We start from the raw sequence: 20,420 nt of genomic DNA, 5'->3' as shown, positions 1-20,420 counted from the left end.
TGTGAAATACCACCTTCTGTCCTCAGACCTTTAAATAACCTATACATCACAAACAAATGGCAGAGGGAATGAGGCTTACAGTGGCCCCCCAGAACTCCCAGGGGGTTACGTTGTACTTTTTTCCCACATTTTGAACCCTGCGGCTTAAACAACAAAGCGGCTAATTTATGGAAATTTCCTGGGTTTTTCCCGGTTTCACAAACTTCAAGCCAAAAAACTGGACGACATAACATTAGACCAATGACATTTCCGAATGGAAACGAAAAACGCACCTCACCTGTGTTCTGAGCTGCACGGCATCGGGAGATGGGTCAAGGGATAGCTCACTAAAACTCCAGTTGAAACAGAAATCATATAAGCACAGACAGGTTTCCAAAACTCTTGCTTTTTTTTTTTCTTGGCAACAGCGTTACGGGTTAGTCAAAGAAATTTAGAAATGAGCATCAGAAAATAATAAGGACATACCCTCAGTCTCCACACGCACACACATGCAGTAATACCGGAAGAATGCAGTGACGTGCTGTTCCCAAAATGCTGCTCTGCTCTTAAAGGAGCCACAACATATTTCACCCGTTACACCGTGTTACAGACACTCTCTTTCGGTAAAGCCTGTGTAAAGTTCATTAGTTTCAGTGTGGCTTATACTCAGGTGCGGCTTATTTATGTTCAAAATAAAAATATTTGTAAAATTCAGTGGGTGCGGCTTATATATATTACGGTAAATTAGGCTTTATTTATCGCTTAAAATTAATAATACAATAATGTGTTTTTTTATGAAATTTTTTAGTGAAAACATAGTTTAAAATTTTATTCCTAACATTCTTGAACATTCGGTCCCACTGCAGATTCCCGCAAACTTTAAGATAATCCGCAACTTGCTGTTAGTTAGGTTCGAAATGAGACCCCGCAAATTCCTGAGCCGCAAGTTCTGAACTGTGAATTGTTTTGGGTTGACTGTATATAAAAATAGTAGATTTTATGAAATAAGTCCTAGTTTTAAAATGTGTTTTTTATAGGTTAAAATCAAGGCACGACCAAGTTGTCTACACTAGTTTCCGACTCAAGGCTTAATCATGCGTTTCCCTTATGTCTCTCTTGTTAGGTTTTCTTGACTATTAAACACATCTAGTTGGACTGTAACTTTTACGATACTACTAGGAAACGATTTTAGAAACATGTTTGCAATTTATCTTTCATAATGTATCGCCTGAATGTGTTTTAAGATTTTTTGGTCTAATGTAAAGCTAAAATGTCTTATAAAGTAATTTAAATGTAGTGGATTTGATAATGACCCCGGGTCGTCCATGTATATAGCCCTGATGCTAACAATGTGTTAAAGGTAAATAAACAAACCAACAAACTGTATGGGAAACACCTAAAGAAATTATTGTCTGTAAACACAGTTTGCTGTGTCATCTACAAATGCAGGTTAAATCTCTATCATGAAAGCCATATGTAAACATGTTCCAGAAACGCTGCAGTCTTCTCTGGGATATTTTATTAATTGACTGAGGCAAAGTGGAAAAACTGTTCTGTGATCAGAAGAATCAAAATTTTACATTATTTTTGGAAACTATGAATGCCACATTCAATCCTGTGTCAGGCATTAATGGTGATTTTTTTTTTTCTCCCAAAACATGTTGTAGAGATTATATTAAAAACTACTTCATATTTTCCCTAAATGGTAGAATGGAAGAAATGGTAGATTTCTCAGTTTAAACATTTGATATGTTTTCTGTGTTTTATTGTAAATAAAATATGGCTTTATGAGATTTGTAGATCACCACATTCTGTTTTTATTAAAATCTTTTCCCAACATTTTTGCCATTAGGACTGTATATAGCATTTTGGGTGCAGTAGATATGTGACATGAGTATTGTGTTTCACTACAGGTGTCAGTTCCCCACATTTGAGCAGTGCCAGGAGTGGCTGAAGCGGCTTTCCCTGGTGACACGGCCACCCTCTCAGCTGGAGGAGCTTTTCTGTTTTGCGTTTTATGCTATGTCCATTAACTCCAACAGCAGTGAGAAGGAGCAGCACAATGAGCTCTGCAGACCAGGTCCTGCCCCCAAATGTCATTTTCTATTGACTCCATTTACTGTATTTTTTTTGTGCACTATTAATGCCATATTTTTACAGAATCTCTAGCATTAGAATTATAAGTTTTGCCCATTAGGCATATTTTTTATGTTATTTTATACTTTAAGTGCTTTTAAGTGCATCTTTGCCTTCTCCTTCCTCCACACACATTTGTCACTGGTTAAATTGCTTTTCGCTTTACTAGGAGATCATGTTATCTCAGGGATTCACAGTGAGGTGGAACGGATGGGCTTTGATACACAGAATGCATGGAGGGTATCAGAGATCAATGATAAATACAAGTGAGTTGTTTATTAATTGTAATTTGAAAGTATTAGTTTTAACTGCTGCTCAGTCCATTTACTTCCACTCTATTTTAGTGATGTTGTAACAAGCATCATGTGCATTGCTTTCTACTGTGTTATTACTATTGTTTTTCATATACATTTGGAGTAAGCTTTGTGCTTCAGGGCATGCTATGATTAGATAATTATCTACAATTATCTGATACTGATGTCTTCTGTCTGGTGCTACCAGGCTGTGTTCCAGTTACCCACAGCTACTTATCGTGCCAGCCTGGATCACTGATAAGGAGCTGGAGAACGTGGCAAACTTCCGTGCCTGGAAGAGGTTTCCAACTGTGGTTTACAGGTTGGTCTTTGTGGAGTTGCTGGATAGAGCAAGAATGTCAATATATCAATATTATAGTTTTAGCCTTGAACATCTTACTTGTCTTGTGATCATCTGGGTTTCCTTCTAAACACTGTTATACTTTATTCACCAATATGGTGTTGTGTTAATAACTGAATTAAGTTTGTACCATAATATTTTGTTATAACAAACAGATCAAGTCTCTTAGAAGTACTTCATCTACATGAACATATTTCATGAGGTCTCAAATGTATTTGTTTCTTTTTTGGACCACCTGCAGGCACCAAAGCACAGGTGCAGTGATAGCACGCTGCAGCCAGCCAGAGGTCAGCTGGTGGGGCTGGAGGAATGGAGATGATGAGCACCTGGTGCAGTCTATTGCCAGAGCATGCATTGTGGACAGCAACTCACCCAAAACATTCATAAATCGCTCATTCTCCCGTGACTACCAAAAGGGATCTGATCTCTCAGATGTTGACTTTGGTTAGTTTTAAAACAATATTCTTTAATGCAATCATATAATTTTCCACCTGTAATTACATATATAGTCTTTATTCCCATTTTTGTCCTTTAGATTCCTCTATAACAAACAGTTCAGAGGTGGAATCCTTGAGAATGCAACCTCAAAAGCTTCTGATTTTGGATGCTAGATCTTATGCTGCTGCAGTGGCTAACAGAGCCAAAGGAGGAGGCTGTGAGTGTCCAGGTAAAAATATTTCCTGCTAAACAGAAAGATACAAAAATGAACAAAATTCAGTGCTTTTCAATTCAATTTAATGTAACACTGCAGGGGTTAACAAATGATATATTCATTATTTATCAGAAGGCAAGTGAAAGTTGCAATGTGATTTTCCAGTTCTGTGTTTTGGTTCTTTGCAAAGCTAACAGTTAACTGCTATATCATCTTTTTTCTTACTCTAGAATACTACCCTAACTGTGAAGTGTTCTTCATGGGCATGGCTAACATCCATGCCATTCGCAAGAGTTTCCAGGCTCTGCGATTCCTCTGTGCCCAGATGCCTGATCCTGCCAAGTAAGTTTTTCAAATCTATTGTTATTCCTAATAAATGAACATTAAACATTTATACCAGTGGTGCTCACACCTTTTCAGCTTGCAAGCTACTTTTAAAATGCCCAGGGCAAAATTATCTACTAACATTAAAAATGCTATATATAAAGAGAGAAAAAAAAAAAATATATATATATATATATATATATATATATATATATATATATATATATATATATATATATATATATATAATATTTGAACAATTGAATTGAATTGAACAATTCTGAAATAATGTCATCTTCACTGCTCAACAGTTGAAGGAGTTTTTGTCCTGTCTATACATGCTACCAGAACACCTTTTCCACAAAATAACTAAGGCATTTAAAAAAAAAAACATTATTTTGCAAAAAACACACTGATCAAAATTAGAGAACAACAATGACTGTAGCATGGAAAAAGATTACAACAAAATTTTCTGAAGGTTACAACAGTCAGCAATTAGTAGGAAGTGTACACGACTCTGCTCTGAATGACTTCAGCACATCTGCAGCCACAGGACAGCACTAGTCTCTCACACTGCTCTGGTGTGATTTTGGTCCACTCTTCTTCCAGTCTCCTCCACAGTTCGGTGACTGTAGTGGGTTTCTTGGCCATAACTTTGTCACCAAGGATTTTCCAGAGGTTCTCTATTGGGTTGAGATCAGGACTCTGGTCAGGCCATGTCATTATTTCAATGTTTTCAGTTTCAAGGAACTGCTTTACCCGTTTTGCTGTGTGACATGGAGCGTTGTCCTGCATGAACACTGCAGGCTGATTGGGTGATGAACGCATGGAAGGAACCATATGTTGTTGAAGAAGGTTCTGATAAACATTTGCATTCACTCTGCCATGTAGCTGTATAAGAGGCCCAACTCCTGCTGCAGAAAACATGCCCCAAACCATGACACGCTGTCAGAGGTTGAACTGCCACAACTGTTTTTCTAATGTTATCTATTTTTTTCAGTGAAGAAATTTATAAAGTTCTCACTACTAAACTGTGATGGAACACAATTTTCAGAGCCCTGATTTGTAGTTAGTTTAGCTACAGTACTGAAAAGGAACCTGGGATTGTTTTTGTTGTTTTCTATAAGTTTGCTTAGGTGTTCAGCTCTAGCAGCTTTTAGCGCCCGTCTGTAGCTGAGCATACTGTCTTTATACGCGATTCTAAATACCTCCAATTTAGTTTTCCTCCATTTTCTCTCCAGATTACGTGCTGTTCTCTTGAGGGCATGTGTATGACTATTATACCAAGGTGCAGGTGCTTGTTCTCTAACCTTTTTTAACCGGATAGGGGCAACGGTGTCTAATGTGCTAGTGAGGATAAGGTCTATGTTCTTAGTTATCTCATCAAGATTATTAGTAGTTATGGGTTTAGTGAGAAATTGAGATAAATCAGGCAGGTTATTTATGAATCTGTCCTTAGTGGTTGGAACAATAGTCCTACCAAGTCGATAACGTGGTGCAACACGGCTAATCTGCTCTACCGGTAGTGTGTACAGTATGAGGTAATGGTATGTGATGTCATCACTCTGAGGTAAAATATCTATATCAGTGACGTCTTCTCCGTGGGATATTATTAAGTCTAGTGTGTGGTTAAAGCGATGAGTTGGTCTGGTGATGTTTTGTTTAACCCCAAAAGAGTTTAATAAGTCAACAAATGATAATCCTAGAGCATCGTTTACATCATCTACATGAATATTAAAATCTCCTACAAGCAGCACTTTATCAAAATTGATCAAGAGATCTGATAGAAAACAAGCAAACTCTTGAAGAAAATCAGCGTAGGGCCCTGGGGGTCTGTACACGGTGACCAGAGCGAGTTTTCTATGTATGTCTGAAAGTACAACTTTAAGAACGAGCACTTCAAATGATTTAAAGCTGAATCCTAACATCTGACTAACATTAAGAGAAGCAGTATAAATGGTTCCTACACCCCCACGACCAGTCTGACGGGCTCATGCTTATAAACATATCCTGACGGTGTCGACTCGTTTAGACCCATATAATCACCTGGTTTAATCCAGGTCTCAGTGAGACAGAGTGCATCGAGATTATTCTCTGTGATCATCTCATTTATAATCAGTGCTTTGGGTGCAAGTGATCTAATGTTTAAAAGACCGAACTTTAAAACTTTTTGGTGTTTGTTTATCTGGCATTTTTCAGTTTTAACTTCAATGAGATTGTTTCTGGATCTTGTGTATTTACTTCTTGGTTTTGCTACACGAGGAATAGATACAGTTTCTATAAACTGGGCTGTGTGTGAACTTGTAACTATTTGGTTTGTTGTATAAATGTTCTCATTGTCGAAGATTTCCTGATGTCTTACCAGTCAGGATGGTGTGAAGTATCCTAGAGATGATATCTGATAGCACTGCTGCTCCAACTCTGCTGGGGTGCAGGCCATCAGGGCGGAAGAACCTAGGACGCTCCCAGAAACAGTTCCAGTTATTAACAAAGAGAAGTTTATGTTCTCGACACCATGACTGTAACCATTCATTTAGAGAAAAGTCTACTAAACTTCTCAGCCCCTCGCTGGTAAGTGGGAAGAGGTCCTGACACTATGATCCTCGTTGTGGGTGATGTGCTGCGTACCGTCTCCACCAGGATCCTGAAATCCCTCTTTAATATCTCCGTTTGTCTCAGCCTGGTGTCGTTCGTTCCGGCATGAAGAACAACCGCTCCGAAGTTCTCTTTCAGGATCGCGGGTACCTGCGCAGCGACATCAAAAACACGAGCACCAGGAAAACAGCGAGTGTGTCGCCGAACATAATGTTTCCCATCGGACCCAAATAAATTAAACTTCCTTTAATCACTGAAGTGAACTTTGGACCAGTTCTCCTCTGTCCACACAACATGCTTAGTCTAGCCTTTTGATTCTTTCTGCTAATGAGAGGTTTGGTCACTGCAGAGTGGGCTTTCAGTCCAAATGCTCTTAAACGTCGAGACACTGTATGACGAGACAGATCCTTACCCTGTTCAGCGCTGAACTGGTGAGCAATTCCAGCTGCAGTGTGGAAACGATTGCCCAATGAGATCCTCTGCAGTATCCTGTCCTCTCTTGTATTTGTCTTCCGTGGACGACCAGCCTTCTTGGCAGACTTGAATGAGTTTGTGATGTTGTAAAGATTCAATATTCTTGAAATCACAGATTTGGAACGACCAACTTGTCTTGCTATGGCTGATAGGGTCATCTCTTTGGCCTTCATCTGGACAACCTGCTGCCGGAGGCTTTCAGTCACTTTAGAACGGCCCACCATCTTGCAGAGTCAGTGAAACTGGAAATTAGGCTGCCAGTTAAATAGGGGTTGACAGATAATCAAGGAAATTAGCACCAGGTACCAGATTAACACCAATTACTGGGAGGTATCTGAAAGTGTTCTCTAATTTTGATCAGTGTGTTTTCTGCAAAATAATGTTTTTTTTTTTTTTTAAAGCCTTAGTTATTTTGTGGAAAAGGTGTTCTGGTAGCATGGTATAGACAGGACCAAAACTCCTTCAACTGTTGAGCAGTGAAGATGACATTATTTCAGAATTGTTCAATTGTTTATAAATTGTTCTCTAATTTTGATTGCCAGTGTGTGTGTGTGTGTGTGTATATATATATATATATATATATATATATATATATATATATATATATATACACACACTGGCAATCAAAATTAGAGAACAATTTATAAACAGTTGAACAATTCTGAAATAATGTCAAAAATATATATATATATATATATATATATATATATATATATATATATATATATATATATATATATATATATATAATATGTACATCTACAGTGGTGTGAAAAAGTGTTTGCCCCCTTCCTGATTTCTTATTTTTTTGCATGTTTGTCACACTTTAATGTTTCTAATAATCAAACTAATTTAAATATTGGTAAAAGATAACACAAGTGAACACAACATGCAGTTTTTAAATGAAGGTTTTTATTATTGAGGGAAAACTAAATCCAAAACTACATGGCCCTGTGTGAAAAAGTGTTTGCCCCCTAAACCTAATAACTGGTTGGGCCACATTGTAAATCAGGGTTTTCGAGCATGAAATACCTTTTTAAGGTCATGTCACAGCATCTCAGTAGGATTCAGGTCAGGAATTTGACTAGGCCACTCCAAAGTCTTCATTTTGTTTTTCTTTAGCCATTCAGAGGTGGACTTGCTGGTGTGTTTTGGATTATTGTACTGCTGCAGAACCCAACTTCGCTTCAGCTTGAGGTTACGAACAAATGGCCAGGTTTTTTGGGAAACAGCAGAATTCATGGTTCCATTTATCACAGCAAGTCTTACAGGTCCTGAAGCAACAAAACAGCCCCAGACCATCACACTACCACCACCATATTTTACTGTTGTTATTATGTTCTTTTTTCCGAAATGTGGTGTTATTTTACGCCAGATGTAATGTGACACACACTTTCCAAAAAGTTCAACTTTTGTCTCGTCAGTCCACAAAAGTCTTTTCCCAAAAGTCTTGGGGATCATCAAGATGTTTTCTGGCAAAACTGAGACAAACCTTTGTTCTTTTTGCTTAGTAGTGATTTTCGTCTTGGAACTCTGTCATACAGACCATTTTTACCAGTATCTTTCTTATGGTGGAGTCATGAACACTGACCTTAATTGAGGCAAGTGGGGCCTGCAGTTCTTTGGATGTTGTTGTGGGGTCTTTTGTGACCTCTTGGATGAGCAGTCGCTGTGCTCTTGGGGTAATTTTGGTCGGCCGGCCACTCCTGGGAAGGTTCTCCACTGTTCCATGGTTTTGCCATTTATGAATACTGGCTCTCACTTTGGTTTGCTGGAGTCTCAAAGCTTTAGAAATGGCTTTATAACCTTTTCCAGACTGATAGATCTCGGCATGATGTCTAGCTTTTGAGGATCTTTTGGTCTACTTCACTTTTTCAGGCAGGTCCTATTTCAGAGATTTCTTAATTGCAAACAGGTGTGGCAGTAATCAGGCCTGGGTGTGGCTAGAGAAATTTAACTTAGGTGTGATAAACCACAGTTTTAACAGGGGGGGGAAACACTTTTTCACACCACTGTATAACGTGTGTAGTTTATTATTATTAGCATTTGTCAACATCAGCAGGTAATTTTTTTCTTAAACAATTATAAATAAAATGATAGGTTAAATAAAATATAAAATAATGTTTGATAATATATTTTATACAAATAAAATAGAGTACATTGAATTTGTTGCCAGCTATTTAGACAATAATGTCTGTATGTTGAATTTTCAGAGGAAAGTAAATATATACTACTTTACAAGATACTCATTGACTCCACTAAAATATATCATATATAAAGTTTTTCTATAGTATTGTCCCTTAAGAAGATATAGTAAAATGGTTATATACCTGTATGTTGTATGTTGCTTAAAGAACGTTCGGAACATGGCACAGAGAGACACTGCTTGAGAGGGGTCCCTTTTCACTGTTGCATTATAGATAGATAGATCAATAGTTAGATTGATAGATCGATCCACAAACATAGGCAACAAGGCATTCAATAAATACAGAAAAACCCAAAATTTTAAGGTAAGTTGATCAGTCTGTGCAAGTTAAATGTTTGTGTATTATGTGCACCCCCCAAGTTGAATTAAAGAGACGCATGGCATGGGGAGGAACAACTTCCTCAGTCTGTCAGAGGAGCAGGGCAGTGACAGCAACCTGTCACTGAAGCTGCTCCTCTGCCTGCAGATGATGCTGTGCAGTAGATGCAGTGGATTGTCCATGATTGATAGAAGCCTGCTCAGCGCCTGTCTCTCTGCCACTGACGTCAAGCTGTCCAGCGCTGAGCCCACAACCGAGCCTGCCTTCAAACGCAAACGAGTGTGGTACGGGACAAGATTTGATGGGTGAATGCAGGTGCCGGCGATAAAGTACTCGTGTGTGTGGGTTGCAGAAGAATAAAATTATTTACGGGACTCCTGCAAAATAGTCTTACAAATATTTGTATAAATATAAATTATTTTATAAATATAAATATAAATTACTAAAAACAAATCAACTTATTTATCTACTACACAAAAGCAGTACAATGTAATGTAAACCTCTAATACTAGTGTGAAATATTTCTGCAATATACAGTCATCATGATGGTAAATAGGGCATTTCAAGTCAATCTAGTACAGTATTTTCTCTCTCAATCAGTAGAAAATGTGGTTAATACCCAGTCATGCATGAAAAAAATGCAGTCATATACTGTGAAACCGGTATTATCTTGAAAAATACTGTGATATACATTTTTGGTCACAACCTGATCTTTCAACACGTTTTATCCATATATATATATATATATATATATATATATATATATATATATATATATATATATATGGATAAAACGTGTTGAAAGATCAGGTTGTGAATCAGAAGGAAATGTGATTAGGAAGGTAAAGAAATAAAAATACATGGATTAGGTAAAGGTACAAATTAATGTTCAAATGATTGGATATCCCAGTGACCACCGCTGGCTCAATAATCAGGAAATAGAAGCTGCACCACACCACCCAGGCACTGCCAAGAAAAGCCTGTCCCACAAAACTTAGAGCTCTAACAGGATGAAGACTTGATTCTGTGGTCAGATGAGACCAAGATCAAATTTTAAGCAGAAGCAGTGTGTGTTGCCCATTGATTAACACTTCCTATGCCTCAAGACACACCATCCCTCTAGAGCAGACATGGGCAAACTACGGCCTGCGGGCCACACACGGCCCATTGGTCTTCTTATTCCGCTGAATGTGACCAAATTTTATTAATATAGGTACGGGTAAACCTTGTTTAATTTACCTTTCCCCTGTAATGCCCACGTTTCCCATAAAGATCGCACTTCAGATACATTGACCTTGTTCGTGTGTATTACGGTACTCTCTTCTTCTCTTATGAGCCCTTCTGCAAAAATTAGCTAATCAAAGAGAAGTAGATAGTGAGCGCCAAGTGTTTAATACGGAGTGGACAACAAAATATTTTTTCGCTGATGTCCGATCACAGGCTGTATGCCTAACAATATATATAAAATAATTTGTATTGTTAAAGAAATGTAATAATTTGCTATTGCATATGTTACAATATAAATGATATAATGAATATAAATGATTTTTATTTTTTAATACAACATTTTCAAAAAGACAGATGTATAAAGGAAGAGAAATGTAACATATCAACCGACTAAATACCACAACGAGCTTCTAACACATTTTAACTTATGCAGTCTGTAGACAAACCTCATGCGTTTCATTTTTTCATGAGTTAACACACTCTCAAAGTCAAAAAATAAATAAACATTTTCATCCTATTTTCAGTTTAATTTTATTTACAGGGAATTAATTTTATTTCACCACAGTGTTATTATTTAAAATATATGTGTGTATGTAATTTTAAAGATTTAAAATTTTTAAAATTTGAATTAATGATTGTGGGGCCCCCTAGCATTCTCTTTGGCCCATATGCCTGGCATACTCTGCACCCCCCCTAACGGCGCCCCTGATGCCTAATATGCCAAGAAACTGTCGTGGTTTTCAAAGAGTACAATATCAGCTGTCACTTTGCACTTTTCAGCTTGTGTTCTGTCCCCTGTCCCCTGTCCCACTGTCCCCGTCACAAGACCCTGAAACCGCACCACAAGAAGTGCAATTGGAACTGGTTAATCTTCAGTCTGACTCCGTCTTAAAGGAGAAGTTCAGCTCTAATGTAATGTGATATATACATACACACACTGTATATCCTGGCTCGGCCCCTCTGTCAAATTTTAGAACCCATTGTGGCCCGTGAGGCAAAAATTTTGCCCATCCCTGCTCTAGAGAAATATGGCAGCATTGTGCTTCGGGGATGCTTCTCATTAGCAGGAACTGGGCACCTCGTTATATTATAAAAACATCAAAGAACCTGCTTACTTCTGCTTAAAACTAAAGGTTTGGTGGTAGTGAAACAGGTTTATGCCAGGCCATGTAATGTTGTTTCATTAAAAAGGTAGAAAAATAAATTCCATGCTTCCATTTTTTGGCAGATGTTTATGGAATTCACATATTTTGGCATAGCAAGTGTATGTTTTATGCCTCTGGTTTTTTTGTGTCTTTAGCTGGTTATCTGCTCTGGAAAGCACAAAGTGGCTGCAACATTTGTCTCTTCTGCTGAAGGCTGCTTCATTAGTGGTAACTGCTGTGGATCGTGACCACAGGCCTGTGCTAGTGCATTGCTCAGATGGTTGGGATCGCACTCCACAGATAGTGGCACTGTCCAAACTTCTGTTGGACCCTTATTACCGCACAGTAGAGGTAAGTTATATGTCAGATGTGTACGGTATCTAGTGTTGAAAACCATTTAGTTCAGTTGATTCTAAGTTTTAAGAGCTTAGGGTTTGCTAAATAGCTGACTCCGCTATCTGACTCCAGATTCCTTTTAAATATTTGAAATATTTCTCAGTATCTTTAAATGCAATTCTCACTTTTGGGTGTAAACAGATAAACAGAGTCCTATAACTAGTGTAGACACCCATTTCTATGTAGTCTCCCCATGTAAGGTTTTTTTTTGGCTGCCACATACTTGATCTTAAATAGACAAAACACAAGTGGTTTAAAAGTATGGCTTCTGGTTTTTATTGTAAATGTCAGAAAACTGTTACACATTTTTCTCCACATGAAGCTTAATTAATATCCATAAAGGCTTGCTAATATCTTCATGATGCACTGAGATTTTTGTATCATTAAATTCATCAGATTCATTTACAGACATGACAGAAATTGCATTACAGACACATTTATTGCTCTTTTGATACTTAGGGTTTTCAAGTCCTGGTTGAGATGGAATGGCTGGACTTTGGTCATAAGTTTGCTGATCGCTGTGGACATAGAGAAAATACAGAGGACCTGAATGAGCGATGTCCAGTGTTCCTGCAGTGGTTGGACTGTGTGCACCAGCTCCAGAGACAGTTCCCCTGCTCATTTGAGTTCAATGAAGCCTTTTTGGTAACTGCCATGTTGTAATTGATTGCCACTTGGGTCAAACAAAAAAATATAAAATTTAGTGCCAGGGAGCAATAATTTTGTTATTTTAATGAACTATTGGTTTGCACACTTAATCTCAGATTATATTTCTGTGGGGCATCATTATATTAGAGCGCTGGTAACCTCCTTAACTCTGTGTGTGTGTGTGTGTGTGTGTGTGTGTGTGTGTGTGTGTGTGTGTGTGTGTGTGTGTGTGTGTGTTTGTTTTTAGGTGAAGCTGGTGCAGCACACATACTCGTGTTTGTTTGGCACATTCTTGTGTAACAGTGGGAAGGAAAGAGAAGACCAACACATCCAGGAGAGGACCTGCTCTGTGTGGTCTCTGCTGTGTCCAGCTAACCGATCCTTCAAAAACATGCTCTTCTCATCAAACTCAGAGACTGTGTGTTTTTACAGCTTTTTAAAGCTTAAACTAATAGCTTTTTGCAGTGTTCACATTTGAGGAGAATACAGTCAGATTACTTACATCTTTTGTGTGGTATATTGTAACAATGATTCACTTCAGTTCTTCCATCTACCTTCTTTTTTTGTTTGTTTTTTGTTTTTTTACAAAAGAACCCTAACCAACACAACTTTTGAGGCCATTTCTTTTTTTGCTGTCGGATCTCTTTAGGTTTTACACCCTGTGTGCCATGTGCGTAACTTGATGCTGTGGACTGCAGTGTACCTGCCCAGCTCATCTCCTACAACACCCCATGATGAGTCCTGTGTCTCCTACTCTCTGTCTGATACCAACTCTAAAGACCAGCGTTTGGTCAGGTGAGACTTATGGCCACCACAACCCTGAGACAGCAAGTAGATAATCTTTTTTTACAAGGTGTTATCAAAAGGTTTATAGACTAGCTTGTAACACACCAACAGAAGGCAGAACAAGGCTGCACGCACAGTCATAGGGATAACAACCTTCATACCTCAGTGTCAAAATGCCGTCCTGTGTACATCTGTGCAACTGGTGCAATTCTGACCACGTGTGTTACCACGTCTGCTATTCTGACCACTTGTGCACCTTGTCAGTGAGCTCCTCTCACACGTGAATTTCTTACCTGAAACAACATGATCTCACTTCCTCACCCAACCTACTTACCAGTTTTGCCTCCTGTGGACTTGACACACTGAGTTATGAAGGTCGGTGCTCCCTGTGACTGTGCGTGCTGCCTTGTGCTGCCATCTGTTGGCGTTACAAAGCTAGTCTAGAAACTTTTTGATACCACCACATAGTAGTTATTTATATTCGCAATATATATTCATGCTATTGAAACCCAGACTAAATCATCACTTTTTTGTGTTAAGTTACTGTTAAAATGTCAGGAATTAACTTTATATCCTTCAGATATAAGGATATATATATATATATATATATATATATATATATATATATATATATATATATATATATATATATATACTATTGTTTACTAAAAAAGTAAACAATATAAAAATCAAAAATCTTGTCTTCATGGTTTTCATGGTGTTGGTGTTTTTTTTTTTTTTCGCTAATCCAAACATAATTCACTGTATTATGACTGCAAATAAGACCAAAATGCAACATCCAATCAGCTTTCTGTTATTGGTGTGAGTCTCTCTTGGATTGTAGACGTATTTTATTTTTTTAGCTATAGGGAAGTGCAATTTTGCGATACTTGGCTTGAAAAGAATAATTATTTAGGGCCGTTAAGGCTAGTTGCTAACCTTGTATTTATGTGTGTCTTTTTGATATTGTGATATAGGTCTTAAATTTTAATCTTAATGGGCTTAAAAAGGTCTTAAAAAGTCTTAATTTTGACTTGGTACAAACTGCAGAAACCCTGTATTTATTTTTTATAAGCTTTAATATGTTTCTATTTCCCAGTTCTATGTTGTTTGATATTAAGATCTATGTGCAAACCAATTTAACATAATTTTTTTTATGACTTGTGTTTTTTTTTATAAACAGGTGTCCCAAAACCAGATCTTTTGATAACTTGCCCAGTGCATGTGAAGGAAATTCCCTCTCTTCTAACAGACGTTCCAGTGACCCTAGCCTGAAGGAGAAGTGGCAAGAGCATCGCAGATCACTGGAACTCAGCATAGTAACAGGAGCTGATGGCACCATGCATCAGGACACAGGATGGTCAAATGATCAGTTGGGAGCTGGACTTAACATGGTTACACTGGAGAGAGAGACAGCGGACTTTGAGTGTTCTCAAGATAGCAGCCATGTAGTTGCCAAATTGCCATTGGGTGGAGTGGAGGCTGAACTTTCCGTGGACATAGCAGTGGGACAGATAGAGAATATTTTGCAAGAGGCTGCTGCAGACAGTCTCAGAGATGCTAAAGCAGAGCAAATCAACAATCCTGTTGTTTCTAATTATGCTGAGAATCAAATCAGCACCAATGCTGATGTGATTGTATTTAAAGAAAATAGTGTTGCCAAAGGTTTTAAGTTGCCTCAAGATAGTTATGCTGAAACAGACAATGTTGAAAGTCCTAAAAAGACAAACCAGGTATCAGTCCAGACTGTGGAAGAAGTTTTAGCCACATGTACAACAGAGGAGGCCCTAAATCTATGTAGCAATTTTAATACTACTGAATCTCCCTCCACTGCCATCAGTAATGATGATACGGATGAAGTAAATAAGGAGAACAAAGTTCTGTGTCCATTTCCAAAGACTACCAGGCCTGTTACAGAGGTAGCTGATAAGCATCCTTCTCTCCTGGAAAGCTCCACAGAAACTCTCACTGAAGATTTTGGCATTCAATCAGAGCGTCTCATACCCATGTCCATTTCTGCAGAGCCCAAACCTGAATGCCTCAAGCATATCCCTGAGTTAGATCCTGAGGCGCAAAGTGCTCCCAGAACGCTTAACGGTACCTGCAAACAACTATCCCTTAGTGGCTTCTCTGTCTCTGTTTCTTCTGCTAAACCACTCCACTTCATATGTAACGATGACTCCTCTGACTCTGATCCTTCCACCCCTCAACCAGCTCTTCAGAGTCGCCAGCTCTCTCTGGCCAGCTGTAGCTGCTCTGTTCAACGCTGTACACATTCGGGCCGCAGCCACCTTGATGACGATGGACTCACACTGCACACAGATGTCATCCAGCTGCGCCTGCGCCAGATTGAAGCTGGCCACCAGATGGAGGTTGAAGCTCTCAAAAGGCAGGTGCAAGAGCTGTGGAGCCGGTTGCAGAGCCAGAATGCCAACACAGCACAGCACTGCCTTAATGAAGACCTGGGAGATGAAGTGGTGTGCATTTTTTTTGTTTACATTACACTAAAGAGATTCGATCCTTTAGTTTCAGCTTTCAAATTATACTAAAGTTTATATCTGTTTTCAGGTATGTCATTAGTAAAAAAGATTTGAATTTACTACTTTTAAGCTACATATGATGCTAAGACCAGAAAGTAATTCACAAGTTCACCTTCGCTCATGTCCTTGCCATTTTAATTTCTTCTTCAATTGTCAGACATCAATCGCAGACTCTGATTTTAACCTGGACCCAAACTGCCTGTCACGCTGCAGCACAGAGCTCTTCTCAGAGACCAGCTGGGAGCATGTGGAGAAACAGGACACTGAGGTACTTTAGTTTATGAGAAGAAAATATTGTAAACATTTTGTGCTGTATTTTACAATCTCTATAGTGGTTTCAAATCGTTTTGCGAAACTGAGCAAAACGGATAGGAAAGGATTGGGATAGGAAATTAATTTTCCCCTTATTAATGACCAGACCAAACTACATGTTTAGATTAGGTTGCTTTTTATATGCTCTATATGTTTATTATGTATATGTTCTATATGCTATGGTTAATAGTTCTTTTTATATGTGCTTTTTTGAGTAGTAATTAGTGGCAAATTAGAAAAGATGCTGGGCACACTGCTTCAGCTATGTATCTACAGTGGAACCTCGATATTCGCGACTTTGACACTCGAAAGTTTGCGACTTTTAATTTGGACTTAGTAACTCGCGAAAAATCTGATAGTTCACGAGAACCTGCGAGTGGCTCGAAAGTTCGGAGTAACATTTTGTACTAATAAATTACATAAACATGTTTGAAAAACTATTTTATTATTGTATTATTCATTTAAAGTAGTAAATAAAACATTTATGACAAGTAATTGGCAATTGTTGTTGGGTTTACAGTATAGTACATGTACAATTCCCCTTGGAAAAGGAACCATCAAAAGGAGAGTCAAACCTTGCATTTTTTGTTATTCGCAAGCGGTCATAGAACGTAACCCCCGCGAGTATCGAGGTTGCACTTTATACAATTAACAGTAATCGCTATTGCTTTGGAAAAAAAAGATTGTGTACACAACAAAAACAGAGGATGCACTTTCAGAGGGCATCCTCCTACAATCCTTTAAAGCCTTGAGTGAGAATATTGTGGATAATTGGACGTTATCTTACAAGCCAAGCTACAACACTAGTAGCCACCACAGAGTAGTTCAGCAAATGAGAGTGACTCTTAAGCTGTTTCATTCTATTATGCATAGCATCATGCAGTGAACAAATTAAGTGTCAAAAACAGAGAGCCTACAGCAAATCTGTTGAAAACTCATAGACCCCTCTGTGCATACACTCCACACTGAAAATTTGTATCCACCATAGTAGTGATAGTAACCTTCCGGATCATTCTTGACTGTTTTGCCATTGACAGTTCTGTATCAAAGTCATACCTCTTTCTGCTATAAACTGCTGTCAATTTAAATATGTACCTTACGTCAGGTGCCACAGCCAAGAAAATCATGAACAGCAGCAGTTTAATTGCCCTGCCAGTAATATAAGGTTGAGTATAAATGTTGACTGCTGTTTACTAGTATACTTTCTTTTAACTGTTTATACTTATATTAGTTTAATCAAAATGTAGGATCATTTCAGATAAACAGGTAATAATAGATCAGTCAGTTATAATTCAAAACTTTAAATCCTTTCATGATAACAGCAAAGTATTCATGCAAGAAAAATGATTTGATAATTATACTGCAGGTGACACGATGGTACCCTGATCATTTGGCTGCACAATGTTATGGCTGTGAAAAAGAATTTTGGCTGGTAACCAGGAAACATCATTGCAGGTAATGAGAGGCATAAGATTTCCACAATTTATACTCTTTGGTGTATATGATGTTCCTATGTAGAGACTCTTATGTAATCTATTTGCAAATCTAATTATAGCAGTGTCAACTGATTTAACCAGGTTTTATCCATAACATTTTTTTTATTTAAACTGTCAAATTCCAAGCAAACCTATTCAATTCTGTAGGTAGTGTCTATCATTGTAAACACAGGAAAATAAGTGCACCTACAGCTAATGGAAAAACCCTCATCATTAAGGATATGAGTAAAACAATATTAAGATTTTATTTTTTGCAGAGATTACATGTAATGTGTATTGACTACGTGGGCTTGGTAACAGAAGTTCAGGTTAATGACACTTGTTATCCCTGAAGAGATTGCGATGGTTTAAATGCCTTTTTAGCATTTCTTATTTCCCCCTTTTTCTATGACAGAAGCAAGGAGTGTGTGGAGGAGGCCTGGTGAGAAAAAGACACCCACTATCTCTTCTTCACTTTTCTTCTCTCATCACCTCTTTACTGTCCTTTTAATCACATGCTACTTTAAAGTAAAAATTCATCCTTTTTTGGCTGAAGACACTTTTCTATCACGTCCTTTGACTAAAGTTCAATATTGGATGTCTTGCACTTAAATATTGCAGGGAATTGCTTTGGAGTTTGGGGTGTCTGCAGCTCTTTTCTGCTGCTACTGAAATTCTGAATTAATTAGATGAATACAATTTTAAACAGTAAATTATGTGCAAATAAAAATGAGAGGGAACTTTGCAAATGCTCTCAGGGTTTGTGTTGTATGAAATCCCCAAAGTAACAAAAGTTATTTACAGATATTTAATGAGTCAAACTATTTAAATTAATACAAAATTTGATTTTATAATAAGCAAAAAAATTGTGAAAACAGTGTCTTTTCACACGTCAATACAATTTATTAGAATAGAACCTTTCTATTCTATTATTTATTTAATTATACTTTTTTTGTCGCTTTATTATTCTTAATGTTAACTCTATCAGTTTTAGCACACTGTTACATGTACAGCACATTTAATATATTGCACATGTAACATTTCCTAAAGTTCTAGCACTCTATAGTGTTCAGTAATATGTATGCCATTTGTGAAATGTCCCAAACAAGCCAATGAAGAGGTGCGAGAGCGCATGTAGAGTCTTGTGTTTTGTGTGTACCATGTGAAGACAGTGTGCATGTTTATTTGTTTAAAACAATCTGAGAAGGTGCATGTGGAGAATTTGCACCTTCCTCCTTGCTATTTGTTCATTAATCTAAAACGGGTTTCTGTTAAATGTGCATGAGACTGTATTACATTTCCCTCTGAAAGTTTCTTTTTTTTGCTACACACTGAAGGCATTTGAATTTGTAATTAATAAATCAATATGTGACAATCAGAATTTCAGTTTTCGTAAACAATTTAGATCATGGCACCTTTACTTTCAACCGAACCACTTTTTCCAAATGATCCCAAATTTTGGAATATGTGACTGACAGGTGTTTCTTCTTGCCCAGCTGTGCCCTTTTAAATTCATTGTATAAACACTGGACACCAATACAACAATTTAGAATGTCCTGAAAAGAAAGAAGCCATTATTGTAAAAATAACCAGACATTAAACAGGCCGGGCAAAGCAGAAGCAGTTGATACAAATATTGAGCTGTGAAAAAACCCCTAATACAACAGACATCACCAACAACCTCAATCACTTTACTATATAATGCAAACCATGATTATCTGACTGAATCTGAGCCAGGGTAATTTTCAGCAAAGAATTGTGTAAACAGTGTCTTTTCACACGTCAATACAATTTATTAGAATAGAACCTTTCTATTCTATTATTTATTTAATTATACTTTTTTTGTCGCTTTATTATTCTTAATGTTAACTCTATCAGTTTTAGCACACTGTTACATGTACAGCACATTTAATATATTGCACATGTAACATTTCCTAAAGTTCTAGCACTCTATAGTGTTCAGTAATATGTATGCCATTTGTGAAATGTCCCAAACAAGCCAATGAAGAGGTGCGAGAGCGCATGTAGAGTCTTGTGTTTTGTGTGTACCATGTGAAGACAGTGTGCATGTTTATTTGTTTAAAACAATCTGAGAAGGTGCATGTGGAGAATTTGCACCTTCCTCCTTGCTATTTGTTCATTAATCTAAAACGGGTTTCTGTTAAATGTGCATGAGACTGTATTACATTTCCCTCTGAAAGTTTCTTTTTTTTGCTACACACTGAAGGCATTTGAATTTGTAATTAATAAATCAATATGTGACAATCAGAATTTCAGTTTTCGTAAACAATTTAGATCATGGCACCTTTACTTTCAACCGAACCACTTTTTCCAAATGATCCCAAATTTTGGAATATGTGACTGACAGGTGTTTCTTCTTGCCCAGCTGTGCCCTTTTAAATTCATTGTATAAACACTGGACACCAATACAACAATTTAGAATGTCCTGAAAAAGAAAGAAGCCATTATTGTAAAAATAACCAGACATTAAACAGGCCGGGCAAAGCAGAAGCAGTTGATACAAATATTGAGCTGTGAAAAAACCCCTAATA

The 20,420-nt window shown here is 37.5% G+C and overlaps 1 protein-coding gene across 3 annotated transcripts in view; it reads left to right on the top strand.

Annotated features, from left to right (window-relative positions):
* The window catches only part of mtmr3 (myotubularin related protein 3), a 40,949-nt gene that overhangs the window by 18,915 nt on the left and 1,614 nt on the right, over positions 1 to 20,420 (top strand). The window contains exons 6-20 of one of the 3 annotated variants that reach the window (XM_046871333.1): positions 1,893 to 2,059; positions 2,285 to 2,381; positions 2,617 to 2,730; positions 3,011 to 3,213; positions 3,305 to 3,436; positions 3,652 to 3,763; positions 11,867 to 12,062; positions 12,567 to 12,752; positions 13,003 to 13,173; positions 13,405 to 13,550; positions 14,725 to 15,638; positions 15,756 to 16,018; positions 16,239 to 16,349; positions 17,760 to 17,848; positions 18,284 to 18,310. In XM_046871333.1, the coding sequence (XP_046727289.1) occupies positions 1,893 to 2,059; positions 2,285 to 2,381; positions 2,617 to 2,730; positions 3,011 to 3,213; positions 3,305 to 3,436; positions 3,652 to 3,763; positions 11,867 to 12,062; positions 12,567 to 12,752; positions 13,003 to 13,173; positions 13,405 to 13,550; positions 14,725 to 15,638; positions 15,756 to 16,018; positions 16,239 to 16,349; positions 17,760 to 17,848; positions 18,284 to 18,310 (2,928 nt within the window). Of the gene's footprint in view, positions 1 to 1,892; positions 2,060 to 2,284; positions 2,382 to 2,616; positions 2,731 to 3,010; positions 3,214 to 3,304; positions 3,437 to 3,651; positions 3,764 to 11,866; positions 12,063 to 12,566; positions 12,753 to 13,002; positions 13,174 to 13,404; positions 13,551 to 14,724; positions 16,019 to 16,238; positions 16,350 to 17,759; positions 17,849 to 18,283; positions 18,311 to 20,420 lie in introns of all 3 variants that reach the window. The other 2 variants (XM_046871331.1, XM_046871332.1) reach the window with 2 other exon arrangements.

This window comes from Silurus meridionalis, chromosome 17, assembly GCF_014805685.1.
Source record: "Silurus meridionalis isolate SWU-2019-XX chromosome 17, ASM1480568v1, whole genome shotgun sequence".
In the NCBI taxonomy this organism is placed as follows: Eukaryota; Metazoa; Chordata; class Actinopteri; order Siluriformes; family Siluridae; genus Silurus; species Silurus meridionalis.
This window is presented reverse-complemented; position numbering and strand designations above follow the sequence as displayed.